This window comes from Juglans microcarpa x Juglans regia, chromosome 2D (genome assembly GCF_004785595.1).
Source record: "Juglans microcarpa x Juglans regia isolate MS1-56 chromosome 2D, Jm3101_v1.0, whole genome shotgun sequence".
Classification (NCBI taxonomy): Eukaryota; Viridiplantae; Streptophyta; class Magnoliopsida; order Fagales; family Juglandaceae; genus Juglans; species Juglans microcarpa x Juglans regia.
Genome location: NC_054596.1, coordinates 19,128,425 through 19,154,846, shown reverse-complemented (window position 1 = coordinate 19,154,846; position 26,422 = coordinate 19,128,425). Strand labels below are relative to the sequence as shown.

Genomic DNA, 26,422 nt, shown 5'->3' with positions numbered 1-26,422 from the left:
TTCATTTGTTTTGGTTTGTATTATACGTGATTGTGGAGTTTCTCATTACCATCTTCTACTTTTATTATTATTATTCTTATTGTTATTATTATTTTTTTTTTATGAACTTGACTTTGTTATTTACCTATGTTTTTTAACTCTAAATAATTAATTGGACTGAAACTATTTTATTGTTGAAGTAAAAAATGAGATGTATAGTGAAGAGTAATGCTACGTACAGTCGTGAAATGCTCAAACGACGTGCAGTCGTTTTGAAAAAGAGTGGAGTCCACTATTAAAAAATTAATTTCTTTTTATGTGGGTCTTATATTTATTCATTTTTTTTAAAGCGACTGTATAACATTTGCACACTCACGACTACAAGTATCATTTCTCGTATAGTAAATTTCTAAATTCAATAATCTCATGTTTATTGACTAATTATATATTTTTTTATTAAATTTACACAAACCAATCATAATTCTGCCTCCGCCACTACTTCTAACAATAGTTGGAAATGACAAATTTGAGAAGTAAATTACATCTCTCCCGAGAGAAATTTCAAACAATCATCAGTGAATTCAAAAAGATAAAAGGTATTTATAGAAACCTCACAAAACTTTTACACTACAATTTCATCGATACAAAAAAAATTAAAAAAATCACTGGCGTTACCCCCACCGGTCCTTTTTTTGCATTTCAGATTCCTTTTATCTTTTCTTATCTGAAGAGATATTACGAAATGAATAGGTCTGTTATAATAATTTTACATTATACACCATAAACGTGGCATAGTTTGAAAAATAAATTTTAAGGTTTTAGTATTTTAAATTAAATTATATATCATGTGAATGTTGTATAGTATAAAGGCCTTAAAAAAGGAAAAACTTACTGTTATATAAAGTGCTATTAGCTCAACTATCATTTTGGTTCAGCATATATGAGTACTCGTTTAAACTTGAGTAATATTTGTTATAAGTTTCATACAAGTCTTTTATAAAAAAAGTAAGTCATATTAATAAAGAATAGTTTTTTTTAATACATTTTTAATGTGAGAGCTACTTTTTTACAATAATTTGCGCAAAATTTGTCTATTTAAAATTTATACAAATCATTTTTTTAAACTTCCCATGTACTCGTGTTTGTATTTCAAAGTTAAAAAGCTCCCCAAGTTGGAATGTACTGAGATCAATTTAGTTCAATCTGATTTTAAGCTGAGTCTAAAATTTAAACATCCAACTTTCAAATCACTAAATATCATTTAACTCAAAACTTATTTACATATGTGAGTTACAATAATTTTCAACTAAACATCTCTTTACATACGAGATCCATAATCTTTTTCAATTTTTCATAAATATATTTTAGGTGATCTCCAGAAAATTTATTCTACCATCTTAAGTCATTATTATTTACAAAAAATTCAATTTATCTTAACTCAATATCCAAACAGGGTAAAGTGTGTTGACTCCATTATATTCCAATTTGACTCGACGGAATTTATTCCAACCTTGCCCTATTACTTACAGAGTAATGCTACATACAGTCGTGGAATGCGTAAACGCTGTGCAGTAGCTTTGAAAAAGAGTGGGATCCACCATTTAAAAACTAATTTCTATTCATGTGGGTTTTATATTTATTCACTTTTTTTAAAGCGACTGCATGACGCTTGCACACTCACGACTGCAAGTATCATTTCTCATTACAAAAAAAGTAGTCTGATAAACGACTTCTGACTGTGAATTGGTTTGGGTCAGAATTAAAACCAAAAAGGGAAAAAAAAAAAAAAAACACCTACAAGGGCGGGGGCCATTTTACAAATATTCGTGAATAAAAGAAAGGAAAAAAAAGAGGAGACATGGATGTTTCACAAATATAAAAAGAAGGGAAATTCCTTTCTACGAGTAATTGTATATACAACGGTGAAGGGAAAAAGTAGCTGTAAATAAATACATATATATATATATATATATATATTTAGGGGTTGATTGGTCACATTTTTAGGGGTTGATAAGTCCATGTATCTCTCTCCCAATATTTCTGTCTGATCTTTAGTTTGCGACACATAAGTAAAGCTATTGTTGTGTGGACCAATATTATAAAAGATGAAATGGTGGTTAATTGGTTGTCAAAGCAGCCATGTGATGACGTTGACCGGCCTGCATGCTCTAAATTAAACTTCCCTTTTTGTAATTTGCTTGCGGATATGATATGCTAAACAGATTGATGATATATATTGATGATGTCGAAATCTGATCATTAAATATATACCATTCATTTAAAGTAAAATGAAAGTAAACAGATTGATGATATATATTGATGATTGTAAAATTATTTTTTATAAAATAAAACTAACGTAAATCATATGAATAAATAAAAATAATATATTATATATTACAGGAACCGGACATCCAAAAATTGTCCAATTATTGCTTGCTGCTTGGTTGGAAAGAAAGAACGTTGTTAGGCAGAGGCTTTGTCAACTAGATGAGAAGCAACTTCAGTATGTTCAAAATCACCACGAGAATTCCAGTTTCAACTCCCAGCTACTTTCTTCTAGTTTTTTTGTACGTGTACTTCTTGTGTTCCCCTGCTGCATATTCCGAGGCTAGAGACATTTTGAAGCTTGGCGAGAAGATTACAGACAATGGAACAACTCTTATCTCCGCTGGAGGGAAGTTTGAACTGGGATTCTTTACCCCATTTGGAAGCTCTAGCGGCATGAGGTTCGTCGGGATATGGTATCATAGTTGGCCGAATCAAATTGTTGTGTGGGTTGCCAACCGTGACAACCCGATACCGAAGGATTCCACTGGGGTTTTTGGAACTGACGAAGATGGAAAGCTCAAGGTATCTGACACCACTGGCACTGGGAATGATTACTGGTCTATTATTATCCGTAAAACCCCCTTTAAAAATGGGGAAGTGAAACTCATGGATTCTGGAAACCTGGTCTTGACGGATGTTGGTAATAGCGGGGTGGTAAATCTGTGGGAGAGCTTCAAATACCCAACTGATACGTTTCTTCCAGGTATGGAAATGGTGGAAGACCTAGAGTTGGCTTCGTGGATAGGAAGGGATAACCCGGGAACTGGGATTTTCAAGTTTAAGCTACAAGAAGGGGATCGGTATGTCGTTTTAAAAAATTTGGATGAATACTGGGTAAGTAAAAGTGAGTTCCTCAGTTCGGATGAGATGCCTGATGACATAGCTAAGTTACTATCATATTCCAACTATGCTGACCTCTCGATCCAAGAATCAAGGTTGGTGATGGATTACTCAGGGCAGTTACAGTACTGGTATTCTCAATCTTTGATGTTGTGGGTACCGGAAAACCAGTGTGGCATTTACGATGCCTGCGGAAAATTTGGCAGCTGCAATATTAACAATAGGTTAGTATGCAAATGTTTGCCGGGGTTCAAGCCTAGTAGTCCGGAGGATTGGAAAGCTAGTGATTTTTCTGGCGGGTGTACCAGAATTTCGACAGCACTCGGCCCCAGAGACAAGTTCTTGAGCTTAAAGATGATGAAAGTGACCGACCCAGATAAAAAGGAGTTGGTAGAAGATGAAGACGAATGCAGAAAGTTGTGCCTTAAAAGCTCCAGGCTTACTCATATACATATAATGGAGACAGGGAAGGCCGGATCGATACTGCTACTAACTGCTCAATTTGGACGGAGGAAGTGCGTAATCTTCAAGAGGAGTACACAGATGGTCGTGACCTCTTCGTCCGCGTAGCTGAATCTGATAGAGGTACTCCTTTCACATATTTGAATATGCTGGAATAACCTGATTTGGCTACTGTGGCAAAGGATATTTTGGAAAGATTTTTATTTTTTATTTTTTAAATGTATGGCACTAGTCTCTATATTATGCTTGATTATGACATTAAGTTACCCTCGAAATCCGTAGTTCGATGTAAATTTTTGGGAGAAAAGTGAAACTTAACCTCGTTTGCTCATAATAGCCTGTTCCCCTTGGGCTGCCAGTGTGTTTACACAAGTAGTTATATTTCAAGCAGCTTGCTACCTATAATAATCTAGACATGTTTATAACACTAGGTGGGCTAAAGTTCATTTTTCAGTGTATAATTACTATTTCATGCTCCATACATCTGCAGAAACGACTGCAAGGAATTGTGAGCCTTGTGGCACAAACATGATCCCCTATCCACTGAGCACCAGTCCAAATTGTGGTGACACAACGTACTTCAGTTTTGACTGCAACATGTCCTCTGGCCAGGTCAGCTTCAACACTCCCAGCGGCAACTATCGTGTAACTAGTATCAATTCAAGTACGCGAAACTTTTTCATCCATCCTAATGCTAGAAATCTGAGACGAGATCTGCAGCTCAATCGGTCATTGCCATTTTATATGAGCGATGATCGTTCGGGCAAGTCTAGTTCGGAAGTTGAAGATGGAGTGGAGATTAGTTGGGAGCCACCAGAGGAACCATCCTGTTCTTCATTGGCAGACTGCAAGGATTGGCCACAATCAACTTGCAATCCAACAAGACATGGAAAGAGGTGCCTTTGCAACCGAAACTTCCAATGGGATGGTTCAAATCTAAATTGTACCAAAGGTTAGTTAGGACACTATTTTATATGCATCTTACAGAGTATTGTTGCTCTGCTAGTGAAAATACAATAAGATCATTGTGATGGTATAGCAAATTTGCAACGGGGGAACTGACCTACTCAAAACATTTTATTGTTTTAATCAATTATGATAATTAGACCCAAAACCTGCTCCATTGCGCTGGCTACAGCAGTGTTGGGAGAATAGTTCACTGCTCAACTGAAGTTATATCCTGCTTTCCAAAAGCTTTTCTTTTTCTTTATGCACTATCACATCTAGTTTTACCTTAGAAATTGGGATGTTTCCTATAATTTTTAAAATACTTTTCAGCAATATCATGAATACCTTGCACTAACAATGAATTATGCAATAAAAATACTGTTGAATTTGACTTATCCTCTGATTTTTCCATTTGAACTTGTTCACTCTCATGGTAAGTTATTTTCTGCTACACATATTGAAGACAAATTTCTTCTTTCTTCCATGTAGAAAGTGATTCTCCTCTTGTACAAGGTGCTTCTCCTAAGCCTTCGGGAGAGCCTTCAGAAAGCAAGGTGAAATTGCTTCTGATTGTTGTGTCAACTTTAGCATGTGTGATTGCTATCACATGTATCATTATAGGCATATATATATGGAGAAAAAAGATTTCCAAGACACAAGGTAACTGATTTGTGCTATAGGAAATCTCTAGTTCTGTCCATTTAAATCAAAATAAAACCAGTTAGTTCTTTTATGTAGTTTAACTAATAAGCATGATTGTCTTCGGAACACAGCAAACAGAGAAAGTAATAAAAGAAACCGAGCACTTCACACATTACACAGTGAGAGACATGTCAAAGATTTGATTGACTCGGGTGAGATCAAAGAAGACGATGAAGGCATAGATGTCCCCTTTTTTGACATGGAAAGCATACTAACTGCTACAGATAGCTTCTCAGATGAAAACAAACTTGGACAGGGGGGCTATGGGCCTGTTTATAAGGTAATTTCAGAAAAATTGAGTTATATTTCATGTTCCTGAATACTAGTAAAGTGGTAACATTCTGGGTATGGTAACTTGTTCCCAGGGCACATTTCCAGGAGGTCAAGAAATTGCTGTAAAGAGGCTCTCAAGTGTCTCTGGACAGGGCTTACAGGAATTCAAAAATGAGGTCGTGTTGATTGCCAAACTCCAACATAGAAATCTTGTTAGACTTCGAGGGTATTGCATAAAAGGAGATGAAAAGATTTTGCTCTATGAGTACATGCCAAACAAAAGCTTAGACTCATTTATATTTGGTTAGTTTCTAAACCGAATTGCTGATTTTCTCCAGTGCTTGTCTGCTTGATAAATTGAATCTTGCCTTGAGTAAAGCTGACTTGTTACTGTTGCTGAAATTGTTATCTTCAATGCGTAATGGAAAACATGAAGATCAAAAGCTAAGCGTGCTTTTGGATTGGAAGATTCGATTCAACATCATCGTGGGAATAGCTCGAGGACTTCTTTATCTTCACCAAGATTCCAGATTAAGGATTATCCATAGAGATCTGAAAACCAGCAACATTCTTCTAGATGAGGAGATGAACCCCAAAATATCTGACTTTGGCTTGGCGAGGATTGTTGGAGGCAAAGAAACTGGGGACAACACGGCCCAAGTAGTTGGAACTTAGTAAGTTTCTCCTAGACAGTATACTTATGGGAAGCTGATCTTTCTCTACTGTATCACAATTTTCAATCTCGTAACTCCTGTTAGACAAAAGGCATACAAGTGCCAACTTTATCCATGCACTGATAATCATTGTAATGCAGCGGCTATATGTCTCCAGAGTATGCGTTAGATGGACAATTCTCATTCAAATCTGATGTTTATAGTTTTGGCGTTGTTCTCCTTGAGATTATAAGTGGAAAGAAGAACACACGATTTTATCAGTCAGAAAAAGCCATGAGCCTTGTAGGATATGTAAGCATGTTGGATTTTCATATATTATGATTATTATTATTGACTTTATACTTCGTACCAACTTATTTAACAAATGTCTCAGGCATGGAGATTGTGGGTAGGAAACATGGTGTTGGATTTAATGGACCAGACACTGCATGAAGTTTGCAATGCTGACCAGTTCGTGAAGTGTGCTAACATTGCACTCTTATGCGTACAAGAAGACCCAAATGACCGTCCGACCATGTCCAATATTGTTACCATGCTTGACAGTGAAACTGCGACAGTTCCAACTCCGAAAAAACCCGCTTATCTTCCAACTCCAAGGAGAGACCTTTCTAGCACAGCTAGTTCTTCTAGTAGAATAGACACACATACAGAAATATCTGGTAGTCTAGGAGAAACAAAATAATGTATGATTCTCAGATTGTGTTGGATGTGAAGCACCCTGAAGCTTGCTCTGTGATTAGTTAGCTTTGTAGTGCACTTATTGTTGCTTGATTTGTTTAAAATTGTAGTCTGAAGCATTGTGTATTCCTCTGCTGTTCTGCTGCTTGTATACCCCTCAACTTTGGTTTTACCTAAAATTGTGCTGGAAATGTAGTACTGTACAGTTTGGAGCAGCTCTGTTTAGGTCGCACTATGGTTGCAGGAAAAAATGAAGTCTTCAAGGCTCATCATCCGTTCAAGTTGTGCTCGGATGTGCATTGAATTTGATTGATCCAGACCTTTATTTGACAAGTTCTGGAGTGGAGTTTTTGAAACAAAGGGAATTTTGCGGAGTGTGGTGTGCAAACGAGTTTCTCCTCGACTTCCTCGTTTGTGGTCACAATCACATTAACCTCTTGAGGAATAGGTCATAGGTACTCCAACTGGACTAGATTGAGAATATCTGTGTCCCTAGCTGGGTGAATGTCCTTTGTTGTTTTTCACTTGTGATACCCCTTTCTACACTTCTCGTGTGTTAAAATTTAGGTGGTTGATGTCTGTCTCCAACCTGACTAATCAAGAATCTACGATGCATTAAGTATTACTACAAGATGGATTTGCTAGGCTGCAAGTGCAGACTGAAGCTGAAGATTGTTGTACTGTTTTGAGTCAAAAGAAGGGAGATGCAGATCGACTATGGTCTTCATATGTCATTATCGTCATATTATTAAATTAATTCCAAACAATGAGTGGTAGGTTATGTTTTATGAATGGAAACCCGCGTAATCGCATCTTGAATTCTTTCCCACGTGACAGAAAGTGGTGGAAAAAAAGAGAGGAAAAGTTCAAAACCAGTGGGGGCCACAACAAAAGCTAACAAAATCCGACAACAATCTTGACCTCGCTGGCCGATTTGCTTTCCAATAATTCAGCTTAGTCTAGTAAATTACCCTTCTAAGTGCTGATAGCGTTGCGTTTTTCATTTTTTTGTTTTGGTAATATGGACTGATTGAAGATAGAGATTTTTTGCCCAGTAGACTTTTTTATATGGACAGAATTCTGTATTTGCCAATTTCTAATGAGATATTTGTTATATTGCACCTATTTTTTTTATTATTATTCTTATTGTTGTGAGCTGACATTTATATGCAGGATTGTCTTTTTTTTTTTTTATTTTTTTTTTCAGTTTTTTAAGGTTTGATTTAGTGTTGATTGACATGTAAGTCTTGAATATTTGTCTATTGTTGCTTTATTTTAGATTTTTTAGATGTCTGAGTTTTGGTCCTTTATAATTATCTATAACCCTCAGGAGTCAATATGTAACCACGATTTTTCTCCACCACAAATGAAGGCTATCAATAAATTTGAATATAGTCTTTTTTTTTAATATACATATATATATGTATGCCAATATGTTAACCTGACCCCTGAATAGATACTCTTTTCATTTCTATTTCTTTTCGGGCCGGGTCTGTTTAACCCTTTCAAATATGTAGAAAAATAATAATAATAATAATAAATAATAAATAAAATGGATAAAATTAGTCCGCTGTCCCATTTATACTGCTCAACGTGACCGCTTGTTTTTTATTTTTATTTAATGATTAAAGAAGTAATTTTAAATATATTGATATATTTTTTTATTTTTTTAAATATTTAAAATTGATAAAAAAATATGAATAAAAAAATTAGATAAAAAAAAAAATACTAGTTTTGCACTAGCGGTCACTTGCAGAGGTAAGCTACATGCGGCACGCTAGTGCTACTCAAATACAATTACGCAGAACAATAGTAATAACTACGGCAGGCCTGGACAATATCGTCACTATACTTGTGAAACAGCCATGCATCCATTTTTTCAAACATATTTCAACTCCATCCACCCAATAATAATTACTTTGCTTTTTGCGCTTATAAACTAATGTGTGGGACAGCCTTGTGGAGAACAACTTTGAGCAGTTTCTCAGAAAGACAACTAAATGTGAATTTTGGGAACAGAACTGTGGAAATTGCATGATTAGCTACCCCTGTACGCTTCCTAGTTAAGTAGACAATTCTAACTAATTTGATTTGATCTCAATCGTAAGCAAAAGGAGAATAAGATCAAAGACCATCATCATTACTGGCTCTGTAAAACACATGCCGCCTACGGCCACCTCCTTGTTGTATTCATTTTTACTTTGCTCATCTTTTTTATTTTGCGCCGCAAGAGACACCATAAATTTTAGCAGATTGGTAAGCGATGATCAAGAAGATAATCTTATTTCAGCAGGAAAAAGATTTGAGCTCGGGTTTTTTACTCCTAGTGAAACCTCTGACACTAGAAGATATGTTGGAATATGGTACCACGGTTCGAATCCTCGAACTGTTGTGTGGGTTGCCAATCGAGACAACCCGCTTTCAGGCGATGATGGTGTTTTCGCCATTGCAGAAGATGGAAATCTCATGGTGTTGGATGGAAGTGGGAAACCTTACTGGTCGACAAACCTCCAAAATTCATCGTCTATGTACCGAACAGCAAAGCTAATGGATACTGGGAACCTGGTTGTGAGCCATGAAGAACAAGAAAATCACTTGGAGATTCTCTGGCAGAGTTTTGACTACCCAGGCGATACATTTCTCCCAGGGATGAAAATGGATGAGGATTTAATATTGAATTCATGGAAAAGTTCTGATGATCCAGCACCTGGGAACTTCACTTTCCGGCAAGATCAAGAAGGAGAGAACCAGTTCATCATCTGGAAAAGATCGTTAAGGTACTGGAAAAGTGGAGTTTCAGGGAAGATCATTAGTTCTGATGAGATGCCCACTGCTATATTTTTCTTGTTATCGAACTTTACCTCGGTCCACAATGATTCTGTGCCACATCTCACATCGTCATTATACAGTGATACGAGGCTGGTAATGACATTCTCGGGCCAAATTCAGTATTTGAAATGGGATACAGAGAAGATTTGGTCATCGGTTTGGTCAGAACCAAGGGACAGATGCAGTCTTTATAATCCCTGTGGAAATTTTGCTAGCTGTAACAGTAAGAACGACATTATGTGCAAGTGTTTGCCTGGTTTCAAACCCAGCTTGCCGGAGAAATGGAGCAGTGGAGACTTTTCAGGAGGCTGCACAAGAAAGTCGATATTATGCGGCAAAAATACTCAGAGTGATACATTCTTGAGTTTGAAGACGATGAAAGTTGGAAACCCAGACTCTCAATTTAATGCCAAGAATGAATTGGCATGCAAACTAGAGTGTCTTAATACCTGCCAGTGCCAGGCTTATTTGTATGAAGTAGCTGAGATTACTCGACGGGGTGGGACTGGCAGTTCTGCATGCTGGATTTGGTCGGAGGATCTCAACAATCTTCAGGAGGAGCATGACGGTGGCCGTAACATTTATGTACGCATAGCAATTTCTGATATAGGTACCATTCTTTCAATATCTTCAAGTTATTCTTGACTTGTGAACACCAATAAATACTTAACTGACTTGTAAACAATAACGTTTTTAATGTGGAAAACTCCCCTAATAAGGTCCCTTGGGCTTTAATTTTGCTTAATTCTCTCAGAACTCTGAGAGTTATAAGATGCCTGAAAAGCTGGGGTGGTGAATCGCGTCATGAATAGACAATCTTTACATAGCAGTTGAGCCCAAGCTTGTTGGATGATGTTTTCTGACTTCCAAGTTCTAACTTTGCAGAATCAACAAGACGAAATTGTGAGACTTGTGGCACATATATGATTCCCTATCCCCTTAGCACAGGACCAAAATGTGGTGATCCAATGTACTTTAATTTTCACTGTAACATCTCCACAGGCCAGGTCAACTTTGAGGCACCGGGTAGAAACTACCGAGTAACGGCCATCTATCCAGAAACCCAAAAGTTTATCATCCAAATAAACGGTGCAGACAACTGTGGCAATAAGAACGCACAAGACAAAGCACTACAACTCAACGAGTCATTACCGTTCAATGTGATCAGCTGGTGCAACACCAAGCCAGCCAACTATAGTTCTGACTTGTCATTTGAAGCTGAAGATGAAGTTGAGATTGGCTGGGATCCACCAACAGAGCCAACTTGTTCTTCACCTGCAGACTGCAAGGACTGGCCAAATTCAACTTGCAATGCAACTAGAAATGGGAAGAGAAGTTGCCTTTGCAATGCAAACTTTATATGGGATAGCTTGAGCTTGAATTGCACTCAAGGTGAGCATATATTGAGCAAAAGTATGAAATCTTGTTCATCATGTGAGTGTTTTAGTTTTTGTATAAGAAAGGATTAGGCCAATGCTGCTAGGGTCAGGGGCATGCCAGAAAGAACTATGTCAAGTCAAGAATGAACAAAAGTTGGGGGGGGGGGGGGGGGGGGTGGGGACACAAAATAGCAGTGTATTAGATTGCAACTCATTACTATTTCCTGCCTAATCGTGAGATGTCTTTCTTTCGTTCTTCAAGGTGGTGATAGCAAGGAAACAGATGGACGTTCAAGAGGAAAGATGTCCTTGTTTGTGATTGTTGTGATTGTTTTTACAACTGTATTTTTCCTAATTACTCTCTCCAGTACTATTCTTTATATCTATTTTTGGAGAAGAAGGATGACTAATACACAAGGTAAACTAGTAACTATAAGACATTGCTTATATTGCCAAAACGAAGAACTTCCAAGTTTTAAGAGTTCTTCAACAAAAAAGGCCCGTAACAGAGTAATACAGTTTTCTACTTGACATCAGAAAACAGGGAAGCTCCTCAGAAAAGTCCAGTGTTTCACTTGTATGACAACGAAAGACGTGTCAAGGATTTGATTGAATCAGGCAGGTTCAAAGAAAATGATGCAAAGGCCATAGATGTACCGTTTTTCGATTTGGAAAGCATACTAGCTGCTACAGATAACTTCTCAAATGCAAACAAGCTTGGCCAAGGGGGCTTTGGTCCTGTTTACAGGGTAATCTTCCTTTTTCTTGATAATTAAAATTGGATTTCAATTTGCTCCTCGTTAAAAACATGGTGTCGTATTTTGGAATCCTGAATCAGGGAAAATTTCCAGGAGGACAAGAAATTGCTGTAAAGAGGCTCTCGAGTGGTTCTGGGCAAGGTCTAGAAGAATTTAAGAACGAGGTCGTGTTGATTGCCAAACTCCAACATCGGAATCTGGTTAGACTTTTGGGCTATTGTGTCAAAGGAGATGAAAAGATGTTACTCTATGAATATATGCCCAACAAAAGCTTAGACTCCTTCATATTTGGTCAGTCTCTACATTTTATTTCTGTTGCATTTCATTGCATGGTAGGGTACATTGATGAACAAGGCTAACTTATAATGTTATGTAACTGGGTTGGAAAATCTTGATCTTTAAAGATCGAAAGCTATGTGTGTTGTTGAACTGGGAAATGCGGTTCAATATCATTCTGGGAATTGCTCGAGGGCTTCTATATCTTCATCAAGATTCTAGGTTGAGGATCATTCATAGGGATTTGAAAACCAGCAACATTCTACTAGATGAGGAAATGAACCCCAAAATCTCTGACTTTGGCCTGGCAAGGATTTTCGGAGCCAAAGAAACTGCAGCAAACACGAACAGGGTGGTCGGAACATAGTAAGTAAAGTATACATAGAGCTTAGTTCTGTATACATTGCATAACCAAAACTTCTTGCTAGAATTCTATCACAATTACTTGCAATCCCTATCTTTCTTTGAGAAAAAAAAACCCATATATTCACATACCATGTTACTGATTATTTATATATTTTGTTATGCAGTGGCTATATGTCCCCAGAGTATGCATTAGATGGGCTTTTCTCTGTCAAGTCTGATGTTTTTAGCTTCGGTGTAGTTGTGCTTGAGATTATTGGTGGAAAAAGAAACACAGGATTTTTCCAACCTGAACAAGCTTTGAGCCTTCTAGGTTATGTAAGTTTTAGTGAATGTTTCCCCACCCATTAACCTTATGCATAATCATACTCCTAGTGACAGTAGTTCCATTTTTTAAATTGATTACAGGCATGGCATTTGTGGAAAGTAGACAAGGCTCTGGATTTAATTGACCAGACACTCCTTGAAAGCTGCAATGCAAATGAATATTTGAAGTGCCTAAATGTTGGGCTCTTATGCGTGCAAGAAGATCCAGATGATCGTCCAACCATGTCTAATGTAGTTTTCATGCTTGGCAGTGAGGCTGCAACTCTTCCAAACCCTAAACAACCAGCTTTTGTTGTTAGGCGATGTCCTTCTAGCAGAGCTTCTTCTTCTAGTAAACCTGAAACGTGCTCTTATAATGGGTTAACAGTCACTATAGAGGATGGGCGATAGCGCTGCATGGAGATTTGAATGAGTAGTCTTGTACTTGTCCTGATCACCAACGTTGTGAAGTTTTGAAGGCATTAACCTCAAATTTTAGCAGCTAGCTGTCCCCACACTTCCTCTGAGTTACTGATAATGTTATGCTGGATGTAGCTCTCTTTCTGGGTGAATATTGCCGGGAATTCACCCTTTTATTTTATTTGGAATTTACGCATCTTCATTCAATGACTGTTAGGCAGAGTTGACAAGAAAATTTTTCAGATTTTCTTGCAGACAACATTCTCCTTTTGCTTCTAAAGTGATTTATGCCCCTTTTCCCAACAAAACAAAAAAATGCATTAATATAATTATTTATGTCACTGCCGTTGAGCCTGTTTCCATGCTAAAGCTTTTATCGAGCACTGAGTCAAGTCGTCTGTCTGGATTTGCTTTTAAATCAAGGTCCTTAGTTCAAGAATGCTTGACTTTTAGAAGAAGAGCACTTCTCCTAGAAAGCAAATGTAAGACAATATTCGGGAAAGCAGCCGAAGGAAAAAAACAAAAAATTTAGAGCAGGAAAGCTTGACTGAATCGAAGGAACAAAAGTGAAAAATATTTGTAATGTACACGTACCACTAGAAATACGATTTGAATCAATGCAAATCACGAGCATACAAAGAAAATAAATGATAGTTACAATTGTGAATACGTAAATATTGTATAATTATTTTGAAAAAAATAAATATATAGAGTCTATATGAAAAAAAAATTAATTTTTTAATAATAGATCATACTCTTTTCTAAAGCGATTATACGATACTTGCATACTCTACAACTGTAATATTACTCTACAAAGAAATAGAGCGGATTCTGAGCATGTCACCTCCATGTTGCATAGGAATAGACGTGGATGTTAGCCTTTTGATATTGAGCAACAAAGTTCCCTCAATTGTTTCCGTTCTAGTACAAAAACAACCTTGCTTTAATTTAGTGATAATACACAAATATTGCTTTAATTTAGTGAGGAAATATCAGTGTTTTAAATTTCATACCGTACCGGCCGGTACGGCCGAAATTTTTCGTTTCGGCCGTCCGGTCGGTACAGGTACTATATCTGTTCCGTATCGGCCATTCCGGCCTGTACCGGTCGTATCGGCCTGAATTTCAGCCTGTACTGGCCTATATTTCTGCCAGTACCGGCCGATATTTCGGTCTGTGTTTTTTTTTTTTTTCATTTTTTCAAACTACAAGCTTATTTTTTAACCCCCAATTCATATTAGACTATTTATAATTTATATATATATTTATATATAATTTATTTATATATAGACTATTATTTTAGAATATAATTTTTATATATATTTATATATATAATTTATTTATATATCGACTATCCCGAAAAGCTATCTCGAAACGGTACCGGTATCGAAATATTTCGTTCCAGTGCCTTGACCGGTACGGCGTCCGGTACGGTATTCAAAACATTAGAAAATACACAAAAATTTATTTATATATTGTTCGAAAATATATAATCATCATAAGTTGTAATGGACAACCTTTTTAATCTTTGTTTTAAAATTCAATAAGATTTATGAATTCATTGATTATATATAAAACAAAAAATCATAAATTAAGAAGAAAAAAAGGCACTCATTAAAAAAGCAAAAAGACCATACAAGTCCTATTCTATTATGAAGGATCATGTTGAGTTGTCTATTGGACGTTTGTCTGTAGAGAGTATCAGTAATAGTGAAGACCAGACTAGTCACAAAAAGAAATAGTATATTGAAAAAACTTCAAATGTATTATTTTGGTTTATGATGTCATGTTTGATATGAGGATTATAAAGAATTTGAACACTCAGTGTTTTATTGTAAAATTCTGTCACAAAGTGTATTACAGAGGAAGTTTCTATTGATACATGTCTACCTATATGAACAAGAAAGGAAAGAGCAATTGATTTGCTCTGCTGTACATATTAAACAAAATTAATACATGAGCTAAAATTAAGGAAACTAAATATGGTTGACTACGCAGTGTTTGCTAGACAAAGATCAAGGCGAAACAAATTTGCTGGGTTGTTGTGATCAAGGCTTGCTTTGTTGGGACCATCTATTAGGGATATCTCATAATGTATTCACTCATGAATTTAAATTTTTTGATAAATAAGTGATGATAATTTCCCTTAAAAAAAAAGGAAAAAAACTATATCCAATTCAAAAATAATTTAATGAGGTAGCTATTGACATGGCTTTGTAGGAGCAATTAGTGCATTAAAAAGTCACAAAGGTTTATTTTCCTATTTACTAGGAGTAATTTCTCTCCTGGCTTTTGTTGAAAAGTCCCATGTTCATTCATTAGGTGTGGAATTTCGTGTTGGCCTCTCTATCTTCCAGTCTTGCCTCTGACTATTTTTTACGTGATCATACTAGTCTAAGTTTTTGTCTTATTAGTTATACTAATATAATATTATTATATATTATAATATACTATAATATTTCACTATATTATATACTATAATATATCACTATATTAAGTCTATAATACAATTATAATATATATTATAATATACTACAATATATTATCATTATATTATTATATGCTATAATATATATGCTATATATATACCGAAAAAATTAGACTAAATCGGTAAAACCGGAAGTATTGGTTTAGAGGTATAACTGGTGCGGTATCGATTTTTCAAATCTCAAAATCGGTATATACCGGTTCAGTTCTAAAATATATCCAAAATCGAAATGAACCGGACTAATTACATCTCTAATCAAAACTTAGCTTGTTTGGTGATTGCACATCACATGTAGGCCCATTGGTGTATTTGGATTTTCAGAAATGAGAGATTGTATATAGGGGTGAAAAAAACCAGTGAACTGGTAAACTGAATCGGACTGATCCGATAGATTTGGTCTGGTACTGGGTTTGGTTAGGTCCGGTACCAATTCCACTTTTCTCAAAATTGATCCGATTTCGATTTTTCTTTTTCTAACACTGGATCGAACTAGACCAGACTTGCTCATATATATATATTAATTTTTTATAGTATAAAATATTTTTTATATTATATATAATTTTTATATATACTATATATAATTATATATAACATAATTTTGTATTATATGATAAATTACTAATTAATATAATATTAAATTTTAAAATCCTATAAAAATAATTATATATTATCACAATAGTCTATAATACAATTATAATATACTACAATATATTATCACTATATTGTTATATATTATAATATATATATACTATATAATATATCGGAAAAACTGAATTAAACTGGACCGAAACTGGTAAAATCATAAGTAATCGGTGCGGTATTGGTTTTTCAAATTTTAAAATCAGTATATACTGGTTCGATTATAAAATATGTTAAAAATAGGACCGGACCGGACCGGATCGATTACACCTCTAATTGTATAGGAACACTCCCAACACAAATGAGATACAAACCTTGGTGGATTCATCTAGTAGGTCGTATCTTCGTTGGTTAAGGGTGTAAAAAAAATTGGTGAACCGATAAACTGGACTGATCCGAACCGATGGGTTTGGTTCGGTACCGAGTTTGGTTTGATCTTGTACAGATTTTATTTTTCTTAAAACCAATCAAAATCGGTTTGGTTTCAATTTTTCTTTTTCTAAAACCGGATCGGACCGAACCAGACTGGTTTATATATATAGTATAATTTTTTATATTGTATATAATTTTTATATATAATATATAATATATAATTATATATAAAATAGTTTGTACTATATGATAAATTTCTAATTAATATAATATTAAATTTTAAAATCTTATATCACTATAGTCTATAATACAATTATAATATTATAATGTACTATAATATATTATCACTATAGTATTATATACTAATATACAATTATATATATATATATTATATAATATATAATATAGTATATTAAAACTGAAAAATTGGATCGAACTGGACCGGAATTGGTAAAACTTGAAGTACTGGTTTAGGGGATAATCGATACTAAATCGGTTCTTGAAAATGCAAAATCGGTGCATACCGGTTCTATTCCAAATTTTTTCCAATACCGGACCAAACTGGATCGATCACACCCCTACCGCTGGCTAACTTTGGGCTTTTAGATGGAAAATCTAATACCTTCCTCTGCTTCTTTACTCTCCACTAATTCCCTCCTAAATCATTCTCCATTCTGCAATTAAGGTACTTGTGCCTGTAATTATTGCGAGTTTCTCTTCATTTCCTGATATTATCTCCTGATGAAGTTATTATAATTACCCTATGATATCCTATATGATAAGGATAATGGTAAGTGGTGTATGAGATCCCACATTGCTCGGGAAGGAGAAGTTTTTGCACTTTTTAAGGTTCCAATGAGGGTCTAATTGTATCATTGACTAGTCCTTTTAAAGTATAGGCCATGTAGTTTGGGCTTTTCATTGGGGCGTTACAAATGGTATCAGAGCCTATCTCAACCAGAAATGTGGGACTTGAGCTGTGCCAGCTACAACGAACAGACCCAACGAGGACGTCGAGAATTTAAAGGGGGTAGATTGTGATACCCCATATGATAAGGATAAGGGTAAGTAGTGTAAGAGATCCCACATTACTTGGGAAAGAGAAGTTCTTGCACTTTATAAGGTTCTAATGAGGCTCCAATTGTATCATTAACTAGTCCTGAAATATAGGTCATGTGGTTTGGGCCTTTCATTGGGGTGTTACATACCCAATTTGATAAAGTGAAGTGTGTGAAAAATAGACATATAGAGTGAGTCTTACAATATTTATAATTGTCTATATAAAATTTTCAAACAATATTAAATGCTTAATAAATAGGCCCACTATTTGTTTGTATCTCTTTCACTTAGATCCTAATTTATCATTGGAAAATGATATGTCCCATGATTTTGCTCTCTCATTTTACCATTCATGTATTTAATTTTTTTTACTTAATAGTTAAGGAAGTAATTGTATTTTTTTTAGTTTTAAAAATATTTAAAGATATTTAAAAAATGTGAAAAAGAAAAAAAATAAAAATAAAAAAGTGGCATTTGGCCTAGGGCACGCCCAACGGTAACTGTTGGGCGGCATAGTAGCCTTTATCATTATATATGTAACATTCTTAGGAGTGAATGTGGCTTAGCTTCATGAGACTACCAAAATGGTATGCCTTTTTTTTTTTATCTGATCTGATCATTTGACTAATCTTTTTTGATGATCCATTTCCATCAGATTCATTAAGATTGTAATTGGAAAGGAGAAGGATTAGTTTCAACTTTTAACATATATAAGAATAATACATTGGGAGACGTCTCCTAGCATGGGCTGAGGAGTTTTCTTGCTAGGCAAGATAGGTCTCCTACTTAACTTTAAGGAGGAGTGTAGTTTTCTTTTCTTATTGTTTTCTGCATCAAAGATGAGGTCTTGGTGCAAATGGCTGACAAGATTATAGAGAAGCGGGGTGACCTTCGATTAACTGAGAAGGAACAGATTGCATTAGAGGTTGAGATCACAAAGGAGAGTCTGACAACGAGGCATGGGAAGCTTTGTCTCATTGTGGCTGAGAAGAATGTCAACTTTGAAGCTTTTAAGATAACTGTGTAGACGGTATGGAAGCCAAGGGGGAGAATCCAGTTCAAGGAAGTTGGTGACAATTTATACATCATTGAATTTCAATATGAGCAAGGCATTCAAAAAATGAAAAAAGCTAGACCTTGGACCTTTGATCGTAATTTACTCTGTTTGAATAATTTTGATGACTTTGCTGCACAAAAAGATTTATCCTTCACCAAGGAACCAATGTGGGTTCAACTCCACAACATCCCTCTTGGAGGAATGACAAAGGAGGTTGGGGAACAAATTGGGAGAAAGATTGGTGTGGTGGAAGGGGTGGATGCTAATGAGGATGGCATTGGATGGGGCCCTTACCTCAGAGTTAAAGGTGTTATTGACATCACTAAGCCGCTAATTCGAGGAATTCTCCTTAACTTGAAAGCCAACAAGTGCTGGATTTCTTTTAAGTATGAAAGGCTACCTAATTTTTGTTTTAGATGTGGTACTATTAAACATAGTGCAAATGGGTGTTAACAATCCTCTGGTGAAAGATCCATCCATAGTAGTTTACAAAGCCAATATGGTGCTTGGCTTTGAACTCCTACTCAAAAGGCAATAACTAAAACTCATCATCATAGCAATAATGGGAGGGATCAGTCAGCTTCTCAATCCTCAGATCCATAGGTTGAAGATGAAGTTGTAAATGGAAACAAAGCCAAGGTAGGAAAGGTCTCAAGTTAGTCGAGAGAGGAGGTTGAATCACAGGGTGATGATAGAAGGAAAGAGGATTTTTTGGAAAGTTCCATTCCAGAAAATATGGAGCAATGAAAGTGCCAAGGGTTGTCTTTGGATAAAAGATATCATTTAGAGGAGCCATCTTAGGAATATGTCGGCTCATTTTTGGGAAGGGCTGAGGGATCAGGGAAAACTATTATGGTAACTGATGCTATTGAAGATATTAGGTGCTATGGGGGACCACTAAATCAAGCTGAGAGTGAGCACGATATTGCTATTCCTGCTAGCATAGATGATGTCATTAGTATTCAACAACACTCTCCTGCACAAAAGATTGACTATGCGGGGGGCCATCGAGAGTAATAATGAACAATAACACTTATAGACAAAAGATCAGATACTTTTGGCTAATAACGATAAGATTGAGATGCACCACACGAAAGAGACAAAGTGGAAAAGAAGGGCTAGAGACAAACAAATATTCCTCACTTTTGAGCCTATTTGTTAGAGTGGTGCTCAGAAGAGAAGCATGTCTCTCACAACAGATGGTCTAACCGCTGAGATGGGAGAGGTCATTGGGGAGAGGCATAAATTAAAGGGATAAAAGAATGCTACTTATGTGGAAGTGCACAATCATGTTTTAATGGCAACCAGCCCTGCCAATATCAATGAGTATCCTAAATTGGGATTGTCGAGGGCTTGGGAAACCTTAGACAGTTAGAGTCCTTAATCAACAGATTAAGGAAAAGTGGCCCAGTCTGGTTTGTTTGATGGAAACAAACTGCAATAAGGAAAGAATGGAAGCCATTAAAGTTAGATTGAAATTTGATGGGTGTATGACAGTGGAGAGTTGAGGTTGTAGTGGTGGGCTAGCTCTGTTGTGGAGGAAAAAGTTTGATGTTCAGATTTGTAGTTTCACACGATGGCATATTAGTGCTATTATTATTGATAAACATAATAATCAGCAATGGATGTTTATTGGCTTCTATGGACATCCTAAAACATTTAAGAGGGAGAGTAGATGGAATTAACTGAGATTGCTTAAGAGGTATCTCTATCCCATGGGTCTGTGTCAGAGACTTCAGTGAAATCACTTGCCAAAGTGAAAAGGTGGGAGCATCATCAAGACCTTATAAGCAAATAGACAAGTTTAGAAAGGCCATTAAATTCTGTTATTTGATTGACTTACCTACAAAGGGTCAGACGTTCACCTAGTCTAATAATAGGCTAGGGAAAAATTTTCACAAAAGAGAGACTTGATCGAGCTATGGCCAATCAAAAGTGGCACTAGCTTTTCCCCAACAACATCTGTCATGTTTTACTTGCAATCAAATTAGATCATTCTCCACTCCATTTAACCCTGACTAGTAATGAGATGAGGGCTTGTAGAAAACTGTACATTTTTAGATACGAAGTGTCTTGGGCTTTGAGGGAGGAATGCTCGACCATTATCCAAGAAGCATGGAAAAAGGTGGCTATTGGTGATTCAAAAGATGTAGTGATCAGAAACAAACTTTTTAATTGTCAAATGGCCCTTTAGAAGTGGAACTCAGCTAGCAATAGGCAGACCCCACTATATATCAAGAGGAAAATGAGGAGAATAGTAAAACTTCCGAATGTTGGTGATGGAGACCATATCAGAAGTGTTCAGCAGCACCAAGAAGATGTAGAACTTCACTTAGCTGAAGAGGAACTCAAGTGGAAGCAACATGCTAAACAACATATGGTTGCAACATGGGGATAGAAACACCGCTTTCTACCACATGTATACATCCCAAAGAAGAAAAACTAATTCCATCAGGCAGCTGCATGATCATCATGGGCATGTGATTACTGATCAGAAAATGATTGTCTCCAATTTGTTTACATCTTCTAATCCAACTACTATTAATAGTTGTCTCTCAGGCATGAATTCTAAGGTTACAGATGCAATGAACTCGAGGCTTTTGATACAATTCTCTAAAATAGAATTGAAAGAAGATTTTTTCTTTTTTCAAATGACTCCATTAAGTCCCCCTGGGCCTGATGGCTTTCTAGCCCATTTCTATCAATCTAGCTGGGAGACTATTGGGAAAGAAGTATGCAGGTTTGTTCTTCAAGTGCTCAATCACGGTGGCTCTTTAAAGGGTGTGAATAACACTTTTATCACACTTAGTCCCAAGATTAAGGAGCCAAAGAAAGTTTCAAATTTTAGACCAATTAGCCTCTGTAATGTCATTTACAAAGTTGCTGCCAAGGTGCTAGCAAATAGGCTAAAGCTGAATAAAACTAGGGAGGGGTCACTATTGAACATGTGGCCCTAACTATTTATAAAAAAATAAAAAAGGGGCTAAAGTTTGTGTTGCCTGACATTATTTCACTTAACCAAAGTGCCTTTGTCCTTAGTAGGTTAATTGTAAATAATATTCTGATAGCCTATGAAAATCTCCATTCTTGAACTCTCGTATGCAGGGTCAATCAGGCTTTATGGCTCTTAAATTAGACATGAGCAAGGCTTATGATTGAGTGAAGAGCAACTTTCTTGAAGCAGTCATAGGTAAGCTGGGATTTGCCTCGAAATGGATTTCACTTGTAATGGAATGCATCACTTCTATGTCTTATTCAATTTTGCTCAATGGTGATCCTCCAACCTCCTTTGTTCCTTCTAGAAGCTTAAGACATGGGGATCCTTTTTTCCCTTATCTATTCATTATTTGTGCAGAAGCTTTGACATCCATGTTGAATCAAGTAGGAGCTATTGGCAGCCTCTCTAGTGTTCCAATTGGCAAGGGTTCTATCTATATCAATCACTTATTTTATTTTTTATTTTTATAGATGATAGTCTTCTTTTTTGCAAGGCTAATTCTTTGGAGTGGAGTAGGGTTATCCATATTCTAGAAACTTATGAGAAAGACTCTGTTCAAATTCTCAACAAAGAGAAGACTTCAATATTTTTCAGTAGGAATACTCATATTGCTACACAACAAACTATCCTGAAGATTGTTGGGGTAAAGTCACATGGCTCTTATGAAAAGTTATGGGGCTTCCTGTTGTTGTGGGAAGAGCAAAGGTAGCTACTTTTCATTCACTCATTGATAGAACTTGAGCTAGAATTACTAATTAGAGGACTAAATTCTTATCTGCAGCAGGAAAATAGATACTTTTAAAATCTGTGCTTTAGGCCATTCCAACCTATACAATGGAAATTTTCCTTCTCCCACTTTCAATAATAAAGAGGCTTAATAAAATTTTGAAAATGTTTTGGTGGGGATACAATGAAGATCATTCCAAGATTTAGTGGGTTAGGTGGAGTCAGTTAGGGCAATCAAATGATCAAGGTGGTCTAGGCTTTAGAGACTTTAAATGTTTCAACATTGCTATGTTATCAAAGCAATGTTGGCGCATCTTAAAAAATCCAGATTCACTATTAGCTCAGGTTTTCAAGCAAAAGTACTTTCCTCAATTAGACTTTCTTGATGCTAATCTAAGATATAAGCCTTCTTTTGCATGGAGGAGCTGTCTTTCTGTTCACAAATTATTGAAGGCAGGTTTGGTTTGGAGAGTTGGCAATAGTCAAAAGGTTAGAATTTGGGAAGATAAATGGATTCCATGCTCCTATTCCCACATGATCCACTCTTGAGGTCAAGATGCTGGAAACTATGAATGGGTGTCTGATATTATCAACTCTGACTTGAAGAAATGGAAGGAAGACATCCTTTGAAACATTTTGTCACAGTTAGAGATTGAGCTCATAAGGACTATACCATTTAGCCTTGGTGGAAGAGAAGATTAGCTGGTCTGGTCCTGTATGCATAATGGAGTTTTTTCAGTTAAGAGTGCATACCACCTACAAAAAGAGATGGAGACCCATAAGGAAGGGGAAACTTCCCAAGGATGGATGCAAAATGCTATTTGGAAGTCTATATGGAAGCTACAAGTGCCTAATGTTGATATTATTTATCCCAATTGGTTGGTAGTGGACTTTTGAAATTGCTCTGTAGAATCAAAGATTTCCTTTTTTGGCTTTTGTTGGTTTTCTCGCCTACGGGTAGCCCATGGCGGAGCCATCCGCCCCTCATTCCTTGGTGGTGGCTCTTGTAGGTGATGGGGGGTCCTTTATCGTATGTTTTTGTCATGTCCAAGGAAGCGGCACAATCTCCCTTTAAGCTTTAGATGCGCTATCCTGTTGATGTTGATGGAGAACATGGTTTTGTCTTCAAGGAGCCGAAGATGTCGAAGGCTACAAAAGACTTTTGTTTTGCTCTTGTCCTCAAGTTTGTGAGATCTAGGCCACCTATTGATGATACCGTCTAGTGATCATGAAGTCCTGGGGATTGCTTGATATTCCCACTGTTAGTGTGATGGACGAGCATCATGCTTTGGTTCAAATGCAAAGTGAGAGGGACTTTGTGCATGGCTGGGCACATGAAGGCAGATTGATTGCTAGTTGTTTTTTTCGGCTATTTTGATGGACAAATGATTTTGATCTACATAAGGAATTTACTTTAGCCCCATAGTGGATTTTTCTTGCATGATTGCCAATGCACATGTATCGCACTGATTGTTTGCATATTCTAGCAATGAGATTTGGACTTTTCTGGGCATTGACAATGCTACACTGTACAGAACTAGGGCATCGGGGGCTTGCATGTGTGTGGAGATTGATCTTATAGATAAACCAGTGTAGGGGTTTCCTATTGTGGTTGCTAACAAGAAATTCTAGCAGGAGGTTCGGTATGAGAAACAGGGTTTTTACTGCTTGAAATGTTGTCAATAAGGCCATACTTTGGTGGTTTGTAGGGTGAGGGTGTGAAATACCATGGGAAGGATGATGCTAGGGGGGTGTGAAAAAAGTTTGGCAAGCAAAATAGAAAACAAACAAAGCCTAGGGTGATAATGTCGTGGTTGATGGGATGACTTCGGTGCTTGATAGTGGGGTCTTAAAGGATACTGTGGTGGAGGAGAAAGGCAAGAGAATGGTGGGGGATGAAGGAACGAGGGTTTTAGTTTTTTCTCAGGAAGGTGATGAAGTAGAGGTTTTGGAAGGGGGTGCATGTGAGGTAAGTGTTGATGAGCTGTCTTTGATCCAAAAAGTGGTCCCAGTAGATCCTATAGAAAAAGATCAATTGAGTGAGTGAGTGGAGAAGGTTCCAAATGAGGTTGTGACAGATCTCATCTTTGTTGAAGGCTCTCATATGACGCCTGGTGGGGAATGTGGTCAGTTTGCTGTGGTGACCAAAGCTCTAGAAATGGAAAGTAGAATTGTGTTGAAATCGCATCTGGAGGATGAGCCTGTCCGTGCATCGCATGGTTCTAATGGGGAGGAGGAGGAAAACCTTGTAGGATTAGCAAAGCAGAAAGGGTATGAGTTGAAGAAGTATCATGATTCGACGTTAAGTTATAAGGAGAAGAATTAGGTTGTATGTCACTCACAACGAGTGTCTACCCGCAATGTGAAACTAAATTTATGATGGACACCTTTCTGGCTTGAGGTGGTTGGGCAGTTCTAGACGTAGGTTGCATAGTTTGGTTACTAAGTATAATGGGGCTATTGTAGCTCTTTTCGAGTCTTTTGCAAGAGAGAATAAATTGCCGCAGTTAGCTAGTTTTATGAGTTTTATGAGTTTTAATAGCTACTGTTGTAATGAAGGGATGAGGGGTAAAATATGGTTCTTATGGAGGGATCCTTATGTTTTTGAAGTCTTGAGTTTGTCTAATTAGATGTTGAGTGGTTGGTTTTTGTTGGCATTTACGAAGACGTTGGTGACTTTTATTTAAGCTAAGTGCACTCAGGTGGAACGAAGGGATCTATGGGAGAGTTTGGTTGCTATCCATATGAATGATCACCATTGGCTTATTGTGGGGGACTTCAACATAATTAGGAAGGACAGTGAAAGAATTGGTGGTTCTCCTAGATCTGCTCAAGTGATGGATGATTTTAATGATTGCATATATGCTTGTGGCCTTGTAGTGTTGAGTTACCAAGGTAATATCATGTCTTGGTGCAATGGCCAAGAAGGTAATGCCAGAAGATGGGCATGTCTAGATAGGGCGCTGGTCAATATGGCATTCTCTTATTGGTTTGAGACGGCGAAATTGGAGTATCTTAAGAGGAAATCTTCGGACCATAGTCCTATGGTGGTTCGATTAGCACGGGTGGTGACAAGGTATGGTCCTTCTCCCTTTTGGTTTCAAAACATGTGGTGTTCTCATGTATCATTTCTCAGTCTTGTGAAGGAAGTTTGGGAGAAGCCTACTCATGGTACGGATCTTGTGAAGTTGGCAGCTAAACTAAAAAGAACTAAGACTGAACTTCATACTTGGAATAAAGTTGTGTTTGGTCTTGTGGATTTAAATAGAAAGGAGCTTGAAGAAAGGTTAGAGTCACTCGAGCAATAACTCCAATTTGGTTACTCAGAGGAGACTGAAGTTGATTATCTTGTCATTAAGTTGGAACTTGATGTTTGGGACATAAGAGAAGAGATTAGACTAGCCCAATTAGCCAAGAAGAAATGGCTTTAGGAGGGGGACCAGAATTCCAAATCTTTTCATGCTGTGGTTAATCAATGACAGAAAGCTTCCGTTATTACACATATGTAGCTTGTAGATGGGATTTTGTTGGAATCTCCAAAATAGGTGCACACGAGGGCAATGGATTACTTTAAACCGTTTCTCTTGACTACGCAGGATGTAGAGCAAGTTGATCTTTCGTCTTTGTTAAATACTATGATTTTGACGGATGCTTACTCAGGTTTATGTCAAGTGCTGATGGAAGAAGAGGTTAAGGCAACTGTGTTTTCCATTCTGAGGCAGAGCAACCCAGGGCCAGATGGTTTCTGTTCTTCTTTTTATACCTCTTGTTAGGATATTATGAATGAGGATGTAGTGGAGGTGGCAAGGGACTTTTTTAATGGATCTAAGTTGCGAGGTTTTATGCTTTTTCGTATATTGTCCTTATT

At 36.7% G+C, this 26,422-nt stretch overlaps 2 protein-coding genes across 3 annotated transcripts; both read left to right on the top strand.

The window, feature by feature from the left end:
* The first annotated feature begins 2,780 nt into the window (after window positions 1-2,780).
* Window positions 2,781-7,159, top strand: LOC121249956 (G-type lectin S-receptor-like serine/threonine-protein kinase At4g03230). Its single transcript, XM_041148840.1, is given in 10 exon segments — window positions 2,781-3,577; window positions 3,580-3,732; window positions 4,100-4,561; window positions 5,047-5,053; window positions 5,087-5,217; window positions 5,331-5,539; window positions 5,625-5,835; window positions 5,969-6,206; window positions 6,347-6,497; window positions 6,580-7,159. Coding segments are annotated over 10 exon segments (2,535 nt in total). The 5' UTR covers window positions 2,781-2,913; the 3' UTR covers window positions 6,889-7,159.
* Window positions 7,160-8,888: 1,729 nt separating this feature from the next.
* LOC121249955 (G-type lectin S-receptor-like serine/threonine-protein kinase At4g03230) lies at window positions 8,889-13,437 on the top strand. 2 transcript variants are annotated; one of them, XM_041148837.1, is made up of 8 exons: window positions 8,889-10,323; window positions 10,599-11,105; window positions 11,355-11,510; window positions 11,612-11,841; window positions 11,931-12,141; window positions 12,255-12,492; window positions 12,657-12,807; window positions 12,898-13,437. In XM_041148837.1, exons 1-8 carry the CDS (start codon window positions 9,045-9,047, stop codon window positions 13,204-13,206), a joined length of 3,081 nt encoding a protein of 1,026 aa, XP_041004771.1. In that variant the 5' UTR covers window positions 8,889-9,044; the 3' UTR covers window positions 13,207-13,437. The 2 variants fall into 2 exon arrangements, with proteins under 2 accessions (XP_041004771.1, XP_041004772.1); XM_041148838.1 differs by having other exon boundaries at window positions 8,891-10,323; window positions 11,630-11,841.
* The last annotated feature ends 12,985 nt before the right edge of the window (window positions 13,438-26,422 follow it).

Coding starts and splice junctions, on each gene's coding strand:
- LOC121249955 (XM_041148837.1), top strand. CDS start 9,045: ATGCCGCCTACGGCCACCTCCTTGTTGTATTCATTTTTACTTTGCTCA. Junction 11,106..11,354: donor GAGCTTGAATTGCACTCAAG/GTGAGCATATAT, acceptor TCGTTCTTCAAG/GTGGTGATAGCAAGGAAACA. Junction 11,511..11,611: donor AAGGATGACTAATACACAAG/GTAAACTAGTAA, acceptor AGAGTAATACAG/TTTTCTACTTGACATCAGAA.